Source organism: Anopheles arabiensis, chromosome 3 (assembly GCF_016920715.1).
Source record: "Anopheles arabiensis isolate DONGOLA chromosome 3, AaraD3, whole genome shotgun sequence".
In the NCBI taxonomy this organism is placed as follows: Eukaryota; Metazoa; Arthropoda; class Insecta; order Diptera; family Culicidae; genus Anopheles; species Anopheles arabiensis.
In genome coordinates this window covers 53,886,968-53,905,370 of record NC_053518.1, presented here as the reverse complement: position 1 = coordinate 53,905,370, position 18,403 = coordinate 53,886,968, and the positions used below count along the sequence as shown (strand labels likewise).

Genomic DNA, 18,403 nt, shown 5'->3' with positions numbered 1-18,403 from the left:
ATTGGTACATTTTCCTCCTTGACTATCACTAACCTTCCCACTTCAATCTCACATGCAGAATTATTCCATTTTGTTCGCTTTTGCAAAGAATGCAAATACTCTTGCTGCCATCTACGCCATATCATTTGTACATATCGCTGAACTTGTCTCCAATGATCTAACCGATTAGACGGGATATCTGTTACATCGACCTGAGGTACGCACTGTAGATTGGTTCCCACGAAAAAATGTCCAGGGGTCAAAGCTTCCAGGGCATTTGGATCGTTGCTGGCGGGTTCCAACGGCCTAGAGTTAAAACAAACCTCGATCTCTGCCATTAGAGTTGACATGTCTTCAAATGTCAACTCACCATTCGCGTCCTAGGAATCATATGATGCTTCATGGATTTTACGGCGGTCTCCCACAGTCCTCCAAAATGTGGTGCTCCAGGAGGGATGAAAGACCATTTGATGGTCCGCGCACCATCTAATTCTCCCGATGTTCATCAGAGTTCAGCAGTTTGTAGACTTCCTGCATCTGGCTACACGCGCCCTTGAAAATCGTACGATTGTCCGAATGTAGCTCAGCGACTAGTCCTCTTCTGGCAACGACACGTCTTAAGGCGGCTAAAAATGCAAGAGATGTTAAATCTGATGCCAACTCAATGTGGACAGCCTTTGTTACAAAACAGACGAACAAACAAATATAACCCTTTTTCGATGCTGCACGCCGATGTGTTCCCTTCATCATAATAGGCCCCGCGTAATCAACTCCACTGATGGAACACGGTCTTGCTTGCTCTTCGGTATCTGCACCCGTGATAAGATCATCGACGTAAAAATCTTCCTTTCTTGAAGCAGCGAGCGGAAATTGCACTCGATGATCTTCGATTATGCTATTCAGTGCTCGGATGGCTAGGAACGGTGCTGCTGCAGTACCGTATGTAACGGTATTAAGCTCAAAGGTTTCAATCGGCTCATTTGGTTTAGATCTCCACAGGTCGATTCGCTGAAATCGACGATCTTCATGATTTATCCACACTTGCCTATACATTTTTGCCACGTCAGCTGTGACTGCAACTGCTCTTGTTCTCCATCTTATTAAAATGTTGGTAGTATCCTGTTGAATGGTAGGACCAACCTTCAAAACATCATTTAACGATAAACCATTTGATGTTTTACATGATGCATCGAATACTACCCTGCATTTTGTTGTTAGACTATCCTTTTTGAAGACAGCGTGATGTGGCATGTAATAGCCCTCACTTTCGGTCGCCTGTGTGGTAACTCTACTTATGTGTCCCATTTCTTCATACTCCTTCATAAAAGCTACGTATTCTTGAAGCATTTCAGGTTCTCTAGCAAATCTTCTCTCTAGCCCAGTAAATCTCCGCAATGCAATTTGTTGTGAATCACCCAACTCTAAATTTGACTTGAATGGCAATCGCACAATTATCTTTCCGGTAGAGTCTCGTGTGCTTGTATCAATAAAATGCTTCTCGCACTTTTGTTCTTCTTGACTCCAAACTCGTTCTTCACCAACTTCTTCAATATTGAAAAAGTTATCTAATAGATTATTTAAGGTAGCGGCTTCATCTTGAGTTGACAAGGCACAAACTAAATTCGCAGTATTAGGCTGAGATTTGTACGGACCTCCAATTATCCATCCCAACTCAGTTTCAATTAAAGTTGGATAATCATCAGCTAGTTTGATCTTTCCGCTCTTTATAATCTCTACGAATATTTCAACTCCTAGAAGCATATCAATTTGGTTTGGAGCATAAAACTCAGAATCAGCTAGATGAATGGTGTTTGGAATATTCCAGTTACTAATGTCAATAGTATCCGTCGGTAATTCTGATGTGATTTTGGGCAACATAAGAAACTCTGCATGCGAATGATAGTTCGATATTCTTGATCGTATGGCACCAACGACTACTCCAGTTAAATTCGTAATCGATCCTCCAATGCCACATACAGGTTCGTTCAATCTAAACCCCTTTAATCCGAGTTGTCTTGCCAATTTCTCTGTGTTAAGTTTGTTTGAGAACCATTGTCAATTAATGCCCTGACAATACATGGTGTTTTGTGAATATTATCAATATATATCAGTACGGTTGATAACAACGCCCTTTTGCGCTTAGCCTTGTATGCAGTTGCTGTTACCGAGGGAATTGGGGGAATCATTTCTTCGTTTGCCATCGATATGGTTCGTTTACATAATTTGGAATGGTGTTTCCCTTTACAGTGTTTACATACGAAGTTAGATTTGCAGTATCGCACTGAATGGCCCACTCTTAAGCAGTTGAAGCAAAGCATTTGGGTTTTTACTAACTCTTCTCTATTAGCAATTGTAAGGGCTTCAAATTTTGGACAAGAGTTTACATTGTGCGATTCACCACATACTACACACCGGTTTATGTTCTGATTACTCTCATAGACTTGGATAGGAAGAGCTATGTTGCAATTGGGTTTTACCTGCCTACCGGCCACCATGTAAACCTGATTTGTACGATGATTTATCTGTTCGCTAATGCGTTTTTCGAGAAACTTGATTAAATCATTATATTTATCTTCGGTGAGATCAGCAGCATGTTTTTCCCAAGCCCAAACAGTATCCTCATCTAGCTTGTACAGCAGCATATTTGTTAGTGGAATATCCCACTGGTCAACTGGTGCCTTCAATCGTTGAAGTCCCCTCACTAGCCTTATTACTTCGTTTACAACACGCTGTAGTTCGTGCACTGAATTGATACTCATGCGCTTCAAATTGTGTATACCCAAAAAATACTCTCGTTTATTGCGCTTGGTGTTATCGAATCGTTTCACTAGTGCATCCCAAGTTGTTGTATAACTATCTGCGGTAATTGGAGTATGTTCAAATTGCGTTGCTAACGGCTCTGTCTGGCTTCTTCATTTTGTATTTTTTCATATGCCTGTTCTTTCAATTCATCAAATTGTATGCGAATGTTTTCTAATGATTGCAGTCTACCTTGTTTTTCACGAGCTTTCGAGTTATCATACGTTCGCAGAAAATCGGCAATTAATTGAAGTTTCAAAAATATATCGCGTTTCTTAAGCTCAAAAATCTTTACAGCTGGTTCACTCATTTTACACTTTGGGTTTGACACTCCTGATAATACGATGAACTCTCGGTTTAATGCGATGGCGGATTATAAGATGAAATGATCGTAGCTTCGCGCACACTGTAATACTCACGCACACGTTGCTGGTACTTGAAGCTTGTAGTATGATCAATCTGCACACAAACGTAGTGCCGACCTATGTGTCGTGGTTGCAGGAATATCGTGGTGGTTGGGTGGTGTTGTATTTACGAAGTAAAAGTTCTTGTATTTCGGTAATTCAGATAGTTCTAAAGGGTTACAAATTATTCTGGTTCACACACACGTCCGTACACCGTGGAGATCGCATACAAAGAGCGCGCACTTTCCTGGCTTCGGTTCCGACCCAAGCAGCAAACGTCAAACAACGCAACGCGTTTATGCCGACGGGTTAGCGTCTCCAACATTCCCCCGCTTTAACTGCGATGATACCCCTCCAACCACGCAGGCTGCTTCCTCACTCTCGTCGAGCGGCGTAGGCTTGCTTCTGTACCATCCGCAGGTGTCATCTCACGTTCCGCAAGATTTGTTGTAGTCGCTGCCGATGTTTCAGATGAGGATGCTGACACCGTTGTTCCAGACATATCCCAGGCATCTAATAACACATTCAGTGGCATTGGTTGCTGAGTTCGCCCTTCGTTGGTCTCTGCATTACGCATCCGAAGCTGGTTCACATGATAGCGCAAGGTCTTGCCATCGATTTTGACCATGTACATTACGTTACCCACGCGCTTGTCGACTACTCCAGATACCCATTCCCAGCCGTTTCGATGGTATCGCTTTGCGTAGACACGGTCGTTTATGGAGAAACTCCTCCTAGTAGCTTCGTCGGCCACCACTGGATCCGCTGGTCGAATATCGCGAAATGATGGACGCAACATCTCCAGAGACGTTCGAACCTTGCGATTTAACATCATCTCCCCCGGCGATTTTTGATCCAAGATTCTATTCGGCGTGTTCCTGTAGGTGAAAAGAAATTCATCCAAAGCCTCGTGCATCTCACCTCTACCCTCCCGAATCTTCTTGACCGCTCTCTTAAACGTGTCAACAAACCTTTCGGCTTGGCCGTTTGACTGCGGGTGGTATGGCGCAGTCCGCACGTGATGAATACCATTCTCCATACAAAAGTCACGGAACTCCGAACTTGTAAACTGTGTTCCATTATCGCTTACGACAGTTTCTGGTATACCAAACCGTGCACACAATCCCCGTAACATTTGAACTGTCGCTTGTGCTGTGGTTTGACGCGTTGGTATTATTTCCGGCCATTTCGAGTAGGAATCTACAACCAGAAAATAATACTCTCCCTCCATAGGTCCAGCGTAGTCAACGTGAATACGCTGCCAGGGGCCTGTAGTTTTTGGCCAATCCACTGGTGTGCAATGCTCTGGAGATTTCGCCGCACTTGCACACGACTGACACGTCTTCACTGCATTCTCGATTTCGCTGTCCAATTTCGGCCAATACACATACCCTCTTGCAAGCGCCTTCATGCGGCATACTCCAGGATGACCTTTGTGTAGCAGTTTTAACACTCGATTCCGAAGATTCGCGGGAACTACTACCCGTTCTCCGAATAAAAGGCATTTTCCAACCGTAGATAAGGCCTCTCGTCGTGCGAAGAATTGCTTTAGGTCTTCAGTCTTCTCTTCACCCTTTGGCCAACCATTTTGGACGAACTGGAACACCTTCCTTAACAAAGGATCTGCTTGTGTACCACGCTCCAAATCTTTAAAGTTCAACGGTAGGGCTTGAGTAGCACTGGTTACTAGATGATTAATATCATCCTCTAGCTGGATACTAGCAATGACGTAGTCCTCCTCCGGTTTCTCGTGTCGGTCCATTAACCTGGACAGTATGTCGGCATTTCCGAAATTGTCTGTCGCAACATATTCGATTGCGAAATCGTAAAGAAGTAGTGCTAATGCCCAGCGCTGCAGTCTATTTGCAGTATACAAGGGAATTCCTTTACGTGAGCCAAAGATTCTAAGAAGCGGCTGGTGGTCGGTTTGGAGGATGAAGCGGCGTCCGAACAACATGCGGTGGAACTTTGTTACTGCAAACACGATTGCAAGACCCTCGCGATCCGGCTGGCTGTAGTTCATTTCCACCTTCGTTAGAGCACGAGCAGCATGCTGAACAACCTTTATGCTACCATCTGGAAACCGATGACTGATCGTAGCTCCAAGACCTACTGATGAAGCATCCGCTGACACAATAATTTCCTTGGAAGGATCATAATAGGTCAGGAGAAGGTCTGAACTTAAAATCTCCTTAAAGCGGCGAAAACTTTTTTCGCATTCAGCTGTCCACTGGAATTCTCCGCCCTTTTTCAAAAGAAGGTCTAAGGGGTAACGCAAATCTCTCATTTGAAACACAAATTTACCGTAGTAATTTATCGCTCCCAAATACGAACGAACTTCGCTGAGCTGCGTTGGCGCTGGCATCTTCAAAATCGCTTCAATCTTTGCTGGGTCTGGTCGTATACCCTGCCGGTCTAGCAAATGTCCAAGGTATCGGATTTGGGGCTTCAAAAAGGAACATTTTTCTGCCCGTAGCTTGAAACCAAACTCCTCGATACGAATCAAAACTGCGCGTAAGTTTTTCAAATGACTTTCCTCATCAGCACCGCCTACAATGATGTCATCCATATAACCCGCGACACCTTCTAATCCGCTCAACATTGAGTCAACGATTTGCTGAAATGCACCAGGTGCTGTCTTTACTCCCGGTGGCAATCTATTGAAACGGTAAAGCCCCTTGTGAGTGTTTATCGTCAACAACTCACGGCTCCTTTCACATACCTCCACTTGGAGAAAAGCTTCTGCTAAGTCAATCTGACTAAAAACAGCTGATTTTCCAATGGCTGTAAATATGTCTTGTGGTATAGGCAACGGGTACTGATGCGGCTGAAGCGCGTCATTCAGACCTGTCGAATAGTCGCCACATATTCGGACTGTTCCGTTCGCCTTCCGTACTACCACAATCGGAGCTGCCCACTCCGAAGAATCAGTGGGTGTTATTATGCCATTACCCTCTAACCTGGTCAATTCATCTTCAACCATCGACTGCATAGCATACGCTACTGGACGTTTCGGGCGAAATACAGGATTCACGTCATCCTTCAACTGTAGACTAATTTTCATCTTATCACAACGGCCAAGTTCGTTCGAGAACAACGATGGAAATTGCTGAATCACAGCTGCTGCGGCATCTTTAACACACCCAACGATGTTGCAAAAGGCATCAAGTGGCTGTTTCCAAAGCCCGAAAACATCCATACTGTCTGCTCCGAAAAGTAACAGTTCCTCTTCTACAACACGAACTAACGCTTCTTTCTGTTGTTTGTTAATCGTCATTTTGCAACAAAACTCACCTAGTAGCTTAAGCTGTGTTCCACTAGCTGTCCTCGCTGAAACGGATGCTGGACTCAATTTGGGACCTCCTATCTGACGCCATTTTCCCTGCGATATAATGGTGATATCTGCACCGGTATCCAACTGCAGTTTCAGCTCGCGTCCGTTTAGCGCAGCAGTGACATACTTTCGGCCAGCCTGGATTTTGTTCACTGTCACCACCCTTACCTTCGCTTTGTTATTGCGATAGCGAGAACGATTACGGTACGCCGTTTCACAAAATCCTTCCTTGTGACCTATCTCGTTGCAGTCCTCGCATTTGTGTGACGTAAAAGAACATTCTCGTGCAAAGTGTTGCCCTCCGCACAACCAGCAACTTACTGCTTTCGCTTCCTTGCCACCTCCTTTGATGTTTTGTTGTTTCGTCTCATTCTTTCTCACTGCGTTTACCTCATGCGCAGTGTTTGAGATAAGGTTGCTATCTTGGCGCAGGTTAAGCAGGCGTTGAGCTTCACCGGTTAGCTGATCTAACGTGATTTCACTGTTGTCTTCCATCTTTGAGAGCAGCCGAACTCGTACATCAGCATCCGCATCCCGTTTTAGACCACAGACAAACAACAGACATTTTATTTCCTCCTCTGCTATCCCCGCCAACTTCGCCTCAACAACCTTTTTATTTACGCGGCACGCATACGCTCCGTACTCTTCGTGAGGCTCTTTCACTAGCTGCAAGCATTTAAACCGTTTGCACACGATGGACTCACGGTCTCCAAACAGTTTCTTCAGTTTCTCCACGGTGGTTTTGAAATCGAAGTCTTTCGGTTGTTTCGGCATGATGGAACTTATATAGCGTTCGTGCTCCGTAACGCCAATCTTACGAAGAAGAAGACGCAATTTTGCTCCGTCATCCAACCGCTTCGCATCGTCAAGAAACAAACCTTCGTATCTGCTATACCAAGCCTCGAAGTTTGTATCCTCCGTGTGGTGAAATTCTTTTATTTGCCCCGCAATGGCATCGATCGCTTTCTCCGATCCATCATCATTTTTGTTTTCATCGCCGACAATACACTGTTCAAGAGCTGCTGCTGCTGATCAAGCATTTGCTTTTGCTGGTTGAACATTTCAATTATCCATTGTTCTGAGCTTTCTTTTGCAGGTGGTTTCGACATCGTGGTATTCTCGTCGCCAGTTGTTGTATTTACGAAGTAAAAGTTCTTGTATTTCGGTAATTCAGATAGTTCTAAAGGGTTACAAATTATTCTGGTTCACACACACGTCCGTACACCGTGGAGATCGCATACAAAGAGCGCGCACTTTCCTGGCTTCGGTTCCGACCCAAGCAGCAAACGTCAAACAACGCAACGCGTTTATGCCGACGGGTTAGCGTCTCCAACAGGTGGTTGCTTTAATGCGATGAAGTTGGCGCCGATCTGTGTTATACGATGAAACACTCACACACGATCAACGCGCAGGATGATGAACGTGCGGGAGGATGAATTCGCAGGAGGATGAACGCTCAGGATGATGAATGCGGGATGATGAACACAGTGGCTAAAACGGAGACTCACACAGATAACGATAGAATATGGCGTTGCAGCTGATGATATTTCACACACGTTGTAGGAGCAATGCGATGGTATTAATATCGTTGAATACACGTACAATCTTCAGCGAATACTTATCTGACTTTGGGGGCCTTCACGATTCTAGTTAGTTTTTTGTATGGAGTTTGACAGTTGGAGGCTGAAATCATGTAAACAATTCATACAAAACCACACAAAAAACTAGCCTGCGATTTTCAGTCTAGAAAATTTTAGTCTGAAAGCTAGAATTAGATTCGAGTACCTGCTCGAAAACACGGGTTTGTTTACATTTATCCCAAGGTGCATTAAAGAAATCAGGTGATCGAATCTGGAATCAAAGTGTATGTAGTCCAGGTGGTCTCATAGCATTTTTTATAACCAAATTTTAATATCACTTTTTGACAGAACGAGTGAAAACTTTTGCTCCAACGAGCTTTCTGGAGGCTTGACGAATACTCAAAACACTCTTCATTCAGAAGCAGAAGCGATAAAAATCAGCCTTCTAAATTCATACACCTTGGGATAAGCCCACCTGTATATTATACTCACTTAGATAGCTGCTCGAAAACTGCTATACAATGCAAACAGCTGACAGGCTGAAATTTCAGCCTACGAGCTTCAAACGGAAAGGGCTCCTTTAACAGGTTTGATTTATCTTCTCCACTGGGCGCAGCTGGTTGAAACACCCGATAAAGCAAGATGATGAATGCGTTTGGATGAAGATTCATGAGGATAGCGATGGATGAGCCAATAAATTCACTGAAGTCTAGATCACACGTTATCCCGTGGTAGCGAGGATATCCGTATCGATAAAGCGATGAAAGTGCACAAGCGTAATTGTGGCGATGCGATACTGTCGTTGTTGGAAAGCCAGGGTACTGTACGCGCGTGATTGCGGCGGTACGTTGAAGTCTGTGTCGGTGAGACGAGGATGCTGCATGCGCGTGATTGCGGCGATGTGTATGTCGATGTGTCGGTAAGGCGAAGATGCTGCACACGCGTGATTGCGGCGGTACAAGTGTCTCGTGTCGGATGGGAACTGATAATTACGCACGCGCGTGGTAGCGACGGTGCCACAGATGAGACAAATATTCTCCAATTCACGTTGAGTAGCAAATGTTAAGAGCAATAATTTTAATTTTAACTAATTCGGATAAATCCGGTTCGAAGGACCAATGTTTCGATAGCTCGTATTTCGATGAATTCTTTATTGCTACTAAAATTTCATAGGTTTCAATATTTGCTCTTTAATGTCTCTACACAGCCGAAGTTCTTCTCTCCACAGCCGAAGCTCACCTCTCCACAGTTCATTCTCTATTCTAGAAACTCTCCAAATTCCCGTTAAACATTTTCAACCTGCTTCCCCAAGATTATGCGTAACAGTAACCCTCACGAAAATAGGTACCTAACTGAAAAAGGGTAAAGTAACACTAGTTGAGTTGTGCGATGTCTACCATTTCTTAAGTTAACATAGCAAAGGTTCATAAAAATACCTGTTAAACAAAGAAAAATTAACGGGCACGCTCATACCTGTGAACCTTAGACTAATTTAGCAGGCATATGAAACTATTAAAAAACGTAGGTTTTTTTATAACAATTAGAAAATGCACATGTGCATAACACACACGTGCAATTAAAAGGTTCGTATGCCATGCACAGGTAAATAAACATACCTGGTTATACTTCGGTACATATAAAGTTAGATGCAAATACAGATTGCCTCTTATTCGCAAACACGTTGTTGTTTGTGTAGTATCTCTATCCTAATTTGGATCTTTGCTATTGTGTGTAGTGTATTTCTTGAAAAGTGTTAGCTCGATTAGTGATGGAAGATATTCCATGTTCGCAACAACTGAAAAGAACCGGAAAACTTTATAAAGATGCTGACGCTCAGGCAAAAGTATCAAGATTGGATACCCAGTCTAGTGAAACACATAGTGGTGAAAGTGATGTGAGGAGTCAGCCGTCAACTTCGACTGCATTACCTTTCACTGTAGCAGATCTATTAACAAATCAAACAAACATAGACGAAAATATAAGTATATATATATATATATATATATATATATATATATATAAACGATTGCGATTCTGTAGGAGAGAATGAAAACATCGACATCAACGATGATGAAGAGAATCAAAATTTGAACATCAACGAGACTGAAGAATACGGAAACATCTACATCAACGAAGAGCAAGAGGACGACGAAACAGATGAAATCGAAATAGAAAATATGGATCTTAAAGAATGCTGAAAAATATGGTCATTGGTTTCTGATATTGACCATAAATCGCTTCGGTTTCTGCTGAGAATTTTACGTACAAACTGCGATGCTTCTCGTCCAAAAGATCCTCGTATATTACTTAAAACCCCAAAGAAACCTGCAGGAATAACTAACATCACTGGAGGGCAACTGTGGTACCAAGGAATAAAGACATGCCTCATCAAAAATTTTCGGTAAGTTCAATACAATTGGAAGCGCAATTTGAAATCTTATATTTTTTTGTTTTTTTTTTATTCTTTAACAGCACCGTTAGCCTTGACGACAATATTTCAACTCTAAGCTTGAAAGTGTTTATTGATGGCTTACCACTTCATAAGAGCACCAACCTGGAGTTTTGGCCAATCTTGGCGAGCATCGACGAACTCCCAAACGAAGCGCCGATGAAAGTGGGTATTTACTGTGGATTGAAGCATCCACAAAACATAGAGGAATATTTACGGGAACTTGTAGATGAATTGAAAGAATTGACTACCAGTGGTATTGTCATACAAAACCGTTTAATAAATATCAACCTGCTTTACTTCATCGCTGACACTCCTGCAAGAGCTCTGCTAAAAGGTAAATTTACATTTACACTATTGCTTCTTTCACAGCTATAAGTTAAGCATTATCGCTCTTTTTCGTTTATTTTCAGGAGTTGTGAATTTTAACGGATTGCAAGGATGCATTAAATGCACATGTCAAGGAAAGAAGGAAAACAACAGAACTATTTTTAGAGGAGTTTCTGCCGAGCCACGAACAAACAAAGCATTTCGAGATGGCGATTATATGCCAGAGCATCAAAGAGAACTAACGCCTCTATTGGATCTCAAATGCTTAGATATGATTAAACAATTTATTGTGGCTGACGAATTGCATCTAATTCACCATGGAGTCTTCAAAAAACTAATTAAGAGATGGAGGGATGGAGAGCGTGGAGTTTTACCCAGATGGTCTGATCAACAATGTGAGATAATTTCATCAAAATTAGCCGACATCCAGCTTCCAACCGAAATTCATAGACAGCTACGTCATTTGCGATTTTTTGATAAATGGAAAGCAACCGAGTTCAAATCATTCCTTCACTACGGCAGCATTGTTGTTTTGCGTGATAATGTGCCAGAAGAGCAGTATTCCCATTTCATGTTACTATTGTAACAATAGGTATAAGTATGGGTGAGGGTTGTAATAATAGGTGTTGGGAGCCACCCTGTACAAGCCTTGACAGAGTTCGTCATGCGCCCGATGTTAGGCGACCGTATGCGTGAAAGCACGATCGACGCTCTTCGGGATAGAGAGATCGTTCTCTTCTCTCCCGACCGGCTAAGGCAAAGGACGTATCGTTTGGTCCGTGTGTAAAACATTACATTATATTAATAAAAGTTATTGTTATAGATCGAAGATACAAAAGTGGCGACGAGGATAATTCTGGCGAGCTGTTTCCCGTGATTTTATCGATTTTGATTTCTATTTTACCCGTTTTCTGTGTAAACGGAGGATCCGTGTCTTTGACCTGATGGAACGAAATGGTGAACCATCGCCATCGCGGAGCAGCCATGACCCAAGCCAGCGAACCGTCACCAATTTACCGTTGGACACGAATGCCTTCATCCAAGACATATTTAAGCAGCAGCAGGAAATTCTTCATCAGCAACAACAGTCCTTTTTGCAACAGCAGGAGCAGCTAATTACTAAAGTGCTGGATCGCGACAACCTGTGGGAAATGAACACATTATTGATGCCCTAGCAAAACACATACAAGAGTTCCACTATGCTCCGGAGGATGCTGTTACATTCAGTGCTTGGTTTGCGCGATACGAAGATCTCTTCGAAAGGGATGCGGAACGTCTGGACGATGCCGCGCGAGTGCGTCTTTTGTTGCGGAAGCTGGGTGCAGCGGAACACGAGCGATATGTAAGTCACATTCTTCCAGCTAAACTAAATGATTTCGATTTTAGATCGACGACTGGCAAGCTGAGAAAATTATTCGGTTCTCCAAAATCCGTCATCGCCAAACGGTACCGATGCTTGCAGATGTGTAAATTGCAGGAAGAAGACTATATGACTTACTCGTGCCGCGTGAACAAGGCTGTTATAGAATCCGAGCTGGGAAAGTTATCCGAAGAGGAACTAAAATGTCTAATTTTTGTATGTGGTCTGAAAGACGACAGTTATTCCGAGATTCGCATAAGGCTCCTAAATCGACTAGAGGAGAAAAGCGATAAAACGGTAACGGATATGGCAGAAGAGTGTAAACGGATGGTGAACTTGAAGCGTGATACGGCAATGATAGGCGAGGGAGAGAAGAGTGTGAGCATCGTTCGTGGATCCCGTGAAAAATACCCTAAGAAGGAGCACCAAGCGTGGAAACAGCCGAATAAGCTAAATGCAATAAAATGCTGGCTGTGTGGCGAAGGGCACCATGCGCGAAAGTGTTTCCACAAGTCCTATAAGTGCAATAATTGCCATAGATACGGACACAAGGAAGGGTACTGCGAGTCAGCTTTGAGATGGGCCAATAGAAAGAAGCGATGCGTGAAATCGGTGATCGTGAATAGGGTGAATAGTGCTAGCCGTGGCCGTGTAAATTTATTTTTGAATAACACCCAGATGCCGATGATGGTAGATACCGGAGCCGATATAAGCATAATTTCGAGCAAGCAGTGGCACGCAATCGGTAGCCCTGCATTAATTCCTGCAAGCGTGAAAGCGAGGACGGCGTCTGGTGATCCTTTACACATTTTGGGCGAGTTCCAATGTGATATAACAATTGGCCAGCAGTGCAAGTGTTGTACAATACGGGTGACAGAAGCTGACCTAATGTTGCTGGGAGCGGATTTAATGGACACATTTGGTCTTTGGAATGTTCCTTTGGCATCAATATGCAGTGAGATAAATGTCGTAGAAGCAAGCGAGAATACGAAGACCCTGCAAAAAGCTTTTCCTGCATTATTTTCGTCGAAGCTAGGGCGATGTACGAAAAGTTGTGTGAAGTTGATGCTGAAAGAAGGAGTGTTCAGACCCAAGCGACCAGTAGCGTATGCGATGTTGCAAGCAGTCGACGATGAGCTTCTGAGGCTGGAAAATGATGGCATTATTACACGAGTGGAATATTTGGATTGGGCAGCACCTATTGTAGTGGTACGCAAGGCGAATGGAACCATCAGGATCTGCGGAGATTATTCAACGGGTTTGAATAATGCTCTAATGGCGCACCAGTACCCACTGCCATTACCCGAGGAAATTTTTGCCAACTTGAGTAATTGTGTTGTGTTTAGCCAGATTGACCTCTCTGATGCATTTTTGCAGGTAGAGGTAGATGAAAATCATCGCGGACTTTTAACGGTCAACACGCATCGAGGTTTATTCCGATATAACCGTTTACCACCCGGAGTCAAGGCAGCGCCGGGAGCGTTCCAGCAGTTAATCGACACAATGTTAGCTGGCTTGGATGGTGTCGCAGCATATATGGACGACATCGTAGTTGGAGGCAAGGACATGGCAACCCATAATGGCAACCTGCGAGCGGTTTTGGAGAAGCTGCAAGAGTATGGATTTACCATACGCGCAAGTAAGTGCAATTTTTATAAATCCCAGATTAAATACTTGGGCCATCTATTAGATGGAAAAGGGTTACGTCCAGATCCGGACAAGATTAAGGCCATTTTAAAATTGCTGCCCCCTACTGATGTGCCGGGAGTGCGGTCATTCCTAGGAGCCATAAATTTTTACGGCAAATTTGTCCATAATATGCGAATGCTGCGACATCCTCTTGATGATTTGCTCAAGGAAGGAAAGGTTTTTTGCTGGACGCCACAATGTCAGCATGCCTTTGAGCAATTCAAGAAGATTTTATCTTCAGATTTGTTATTAACGCATTATAACCCACGGCTCGACATAATTGTTTCGGCAGACGCTTCATCGATTGGATTAGGAGCTACTATATCGCATAGGTGGCCGGATGGAAAGATAAAAGTAGTCCAACCCGCATCGCGAGCACTTACAGCAGCTGAGCAGCGTTATAGCCAACCTGATCGTGAAGGGCTAGCGATTATTTTTGCCGTCACTAAATTTCACCGTATGCTGTTTGGACGACATTTTCTTCTACAAACAGACCATCAACCATTGCTCCGAATCTTTGGTTCGAAAAAGGGTATACCTGTATATACCGCAAACCGTCTACAGCGTTTCGCTTTGACATTACTGCTTTATGATTTTGAAATAGAGTACGTATCAACTGAGAAGTTCGGAAATGCAGATGTGCTATCCCGGTTGATGGATAAACATGAAAAACCGGAACAAGATTTTATAATTGCCAGTATTGAACTAGATAATGATGTCGGAGCCCTTGTGAAAAATGCAGCGAAGAGTTTACCGCTGGCATTTGAACATGTAGCGCGCAAGTCGCATAACGACCCTTTGCTTCAGGTCGTGTATAACTACATACAAAGTGGGTGGCCAAAGAATATAGATAATGCGGAATTGAAATACTTCTACGCGAGACGAAAGTCCCTTTCAACAATTGAGAATTGTATTTGTTTTGGAGAGCGGTTAGTGATTCCTGCGTCGCAGCGTCGGCGGGTGCTAGAAATGATGCACCGTGGTCATCCAGGAATCGATCGTATGAAAGCTATAGCACGAAGTTATGTTTATTGGCCATTGATAGACGCGGATGTTGAGAAACATGTAAAGTTATGCAAATCGTGTGCTTTAGCAGCTAAATCGCCAATTCATAGCTCTCCAATATCATGGCCGAAAACTGATGCACCATGGCAGCGTGTTCATATAGATTACGCTGGACCTATAGATGGTGTTTACTTTCTTCTGGTGATTGATTCTTTTTCTAAGTGGCCTGAAATTATTTCGACTTCAAGTATATCCGCTAATGCAACCGTCACTATGTTGAGAGGATTGTGTGTTAGATTTGGCATGCCTAACACGATAGTGAGCGACAATGGTAGGCAGTTTACCAGTGCAATTTTTGCCGATTTTTGCAACACTAATGGAATCGAGCATATTAAGACTGCCCCATATCACCCTCAGTCGAATGGGCAAGCAGAAAGGTTTGTTGATTCCTTTAAAAGAGCGCTCAAAAAGATAAAGGTGGGGAAGGTGTCATTACAGGAAGCCTTAGATACGTTTCTCCTGACCTACAGAAGTACACCGAACAAGCAGCTAGAAGGAATGCGTACTCCAGCAGAGGTCATGTTTGAACGAAAAATCCGTACTTGCTTGGAACTGCTGCGTCCCCCAGTACAAGTTGAATCAACGAGCAGGCAGATGCCACCCAGAAAGTTCCACGTTGGTGAAACGGTTTATGCTAAGGAGTACCGTAATAATTCCTGGAGTTGGATTCCTGGTGAGATCACCAAACGGCGTGGAAACGTAATGTATGAAGTACAGAACGCAGCCGGAAAGAAGTGGCGTTCACACATCAACCAGCTACGACCACGATTGAATATCGGTACACATACTGTCCAACCAGACGCTACGGAAACTTCAATGGCTTTGAACATTTTATTGGATGAATGTCGAAGCACTGTTAGTGACAGCTTTACCTCGGCGGTGTTACCTCCTGGGATTTCTGTGCCATCGTCATCGTCATCGTCTTTAATGTCAGCGTCTTCGTCATCGTCGTATTCGTCTTCGACGTCGTCTCCGTCGTCTTCATCGTCATCCCCGTCACTGTTACCTTTCATGTCTGAATCGTCTCCGTCCCTTTTGTTATCGTCAAATAATACGGATGTTCTAAGTTCTCCAGATTTCGCTACAGCTGACAGTGCATCATCGCCTTCACCGGTGCAGCCCCTACGTCGTTCTACGCGTGTTCGAAGATCGCCACAGTGGATGCGGTCGTACCAGAGAAATTGAAGAGGAGGGATGTTGGGAGCCACCCTGTACAAGCCTTGACAGAGTTCGTCATGCGCCCGATGTTAGGCGACCGTATGCGTGAAAGCACGATCGACGCTCTTCAGGATAGAGAGATCGTTCTCTTCTCTCCCGACCGGCTAAGGCAAAGGACGTATCGTTTGGTCCGTGTGTAAAACATTACATTATATTAATAAAAGTTATTGTTATAGATCGAAGATACAAAAATAGGTATAGGTATTGGTACTATTGTAACAATAGGTATAAGTATGGGTGTGGGTTGTAATAATAGGTATAGGTATTGGTTAGGTTAAAGTTATGGTTAGGAATGTAAGTGTATGTGTAAATGATTAAGGTGAATAAAGCAGTTGTTAATTAGCAGCTAACTCGAGAGGATCATTTGTTACACTATTTTGTTCGATAACTCTGCTATCTTCAAAATCGTACGAAGCGCATTGGCCAAAAGCAGGAAATATGCTAAATCGTTTTGTTTTGGATTACGAAACAAATTACGGACCAAACGGTCTAACGAGCAATGTACACAATCTTCAGCACGTTCTAGAAGATGTCAAAAACTATGGCCCTCTTCCATTAATATCTACATACCCGTTTGAAAATGAACTACGCCTTTTGAAGCTGCTGTTAAGGAGTGGAGTTAACTGTTTACAAGAAGTGATAAACCGTTTGGCAGAATTAGATGAACTTGACAACCGACACAAAAATACAGAGAAAAATTTGAAATATCCATGCGTTAAACACCACTGTGATAAGAAGACAGCTCATATACGTCAAGGATTGACGTTACAGCAAGAAGATAGAAACGGATGGTTTTTAACGAAGGATAACCATGTGGTTAGATCTGAATCAGCAGTTGAACGTGCATCAACAGTGGTTATCAAAGGAAAGAAGCTTCTTACTAGCGAAGAATACTTTTATAAGCCAATAAGTTCCTTCCTTTTAAACATATCGAAGGGTAACATGAATGCGTTATCATCATTTTCTGATGAGTTTTTCGCTCAAAGTATTTAGTGTATGGGCCGGTCTGGTGGTACAGTCGTCAACTTGCACGACTTAATAACATGCCCGTCATGGGTTCAAGCCCCGAACAGACCGTGCTCCCATACGTAGGACTGACTATCCTGCTATGGTAACAATAAGTCACTGAAAGCCAACCTCACTTCACTAGTGGGTACAGGCAGGCCTTGACCGACAACGGTTGTTGTGCTAATGAAGAAGAAGAAGATTTAGTGTAAGTTAGTAGCTATAAAAACAGGGTCAGAAGAGTTTTTGTACATTCCATTACTTCACACTTTATCGATTTGAGTAGACAAATAAAAATGGTAAAAGTAAAGTGTAACTGTATGGTTTTTTTTATATTTTCGTTAATATTTCACATAAGTTTCATTACTCATATAACTAAACATATTGTTATTTTTTTTTTAGTAAATTCTTGTTGATATAGGAACCTTGTTTTCATCTGTGTATCACATTCGAATATGTTTTCTTTATCGTCTCTTTTCTGACCTGGCAACCTTTGGAAAATATTTAAATAATAGTATAATTCCCAAGTCTTATTAAACTAAACGACATTCATGTCATAATAAAATTCTATATCTTTAGTTTAACATTATGAAGAGTAGTAGTTCGTTTTCCTAGAATATTTACACGATTGCTAGCATGTCTAAATTTTTGACCCAAGTATTCATAAACGAACTGTCCCGTTGGCGGTTCGAACATTGTGGCAGCAATATCAACAAACAATTTTTTAATATTTGTGTAGGTTGAAAATGAATTTTTTTTCTCACCCTTATTTGTTCTACCGGACCACGTGATTTCAGTAACAAATTTTCTATCAAGCAATTTGTCGATTGCTTGATGGATTTGATACTTAGAATACTTAGGTGCATTTGGATGATGGTACAGGAAGCAAGTACATGGTAGTTCTAAGGAAGTCTTTTTATTTAAACGTTTTGAACTACACAAAAAACACTACTACGCATGATAAAACGGATGGAGCGAGGTAGAATCTCCACCACAGAATTATTTAGAATCACTGGGAATAATTTGATAATTATTGATACACTTTCAACACGTGTGTAGAAGAAAACAATGATGTCTTTTGATCTGAATATGAATATATCAATGATTCAATCACTCTACCATTGCTTGTTGCCTCGGAGAATGGAAACACCGCAAAGAAATAAAATTCATCCAAGCATCCATAGTTGGTTA

At 42.7% G+C, this 18,403-nt stretch overlaps 1 protein-coding gene and 1 long non-coding RNA gene across 2 annotated transcripts; one reads left to right on the top strand and one right to left on the bottom strand.

Annotated features, from left to right (window-relative positions):
- Window positions 1–465: 465 nt before the first annotated feature.
- Window positions 466–6,251, bottom strand: LOC120901060 (uncharacterized protein K02A2.6-like). Its single transcript, XM_040308763.1, has 4 exons — window positions 5,073–6,251; window positions 4,154–4,979; window positions 3,594–4,060; window positions 466–605 (listed from the first exon to the last, which is right to left on the bottom strand). The coding sequence occupies exons 1-4, from the start codon at window positions 6,244–6,246 to the stop codon at window positions 466–468; spliced, it is 2,607 nt and encodes an 868-aa protein (XP_040164697.1). The 5' UTR covers window positions 6,247–6,251.
- Window positions 6,252–10,231: 3,980 nt separating this feature from the next.
- On the top strand, window positions 10,232–12,089 carry LOC120904220. The gene is made up of 3 exons (XR_005739721.1): window positions 10,232–10,497; window positions 10,569–10,882; window positions 10,959–12,089. It is a non-coding gene; the product is annotated as an uncharacterized LOC120904220 (long non-coding RNA).
- The last annotated feature ends 6,314 nt before the right edge of the window (window positions 12,090–18,403 follow it).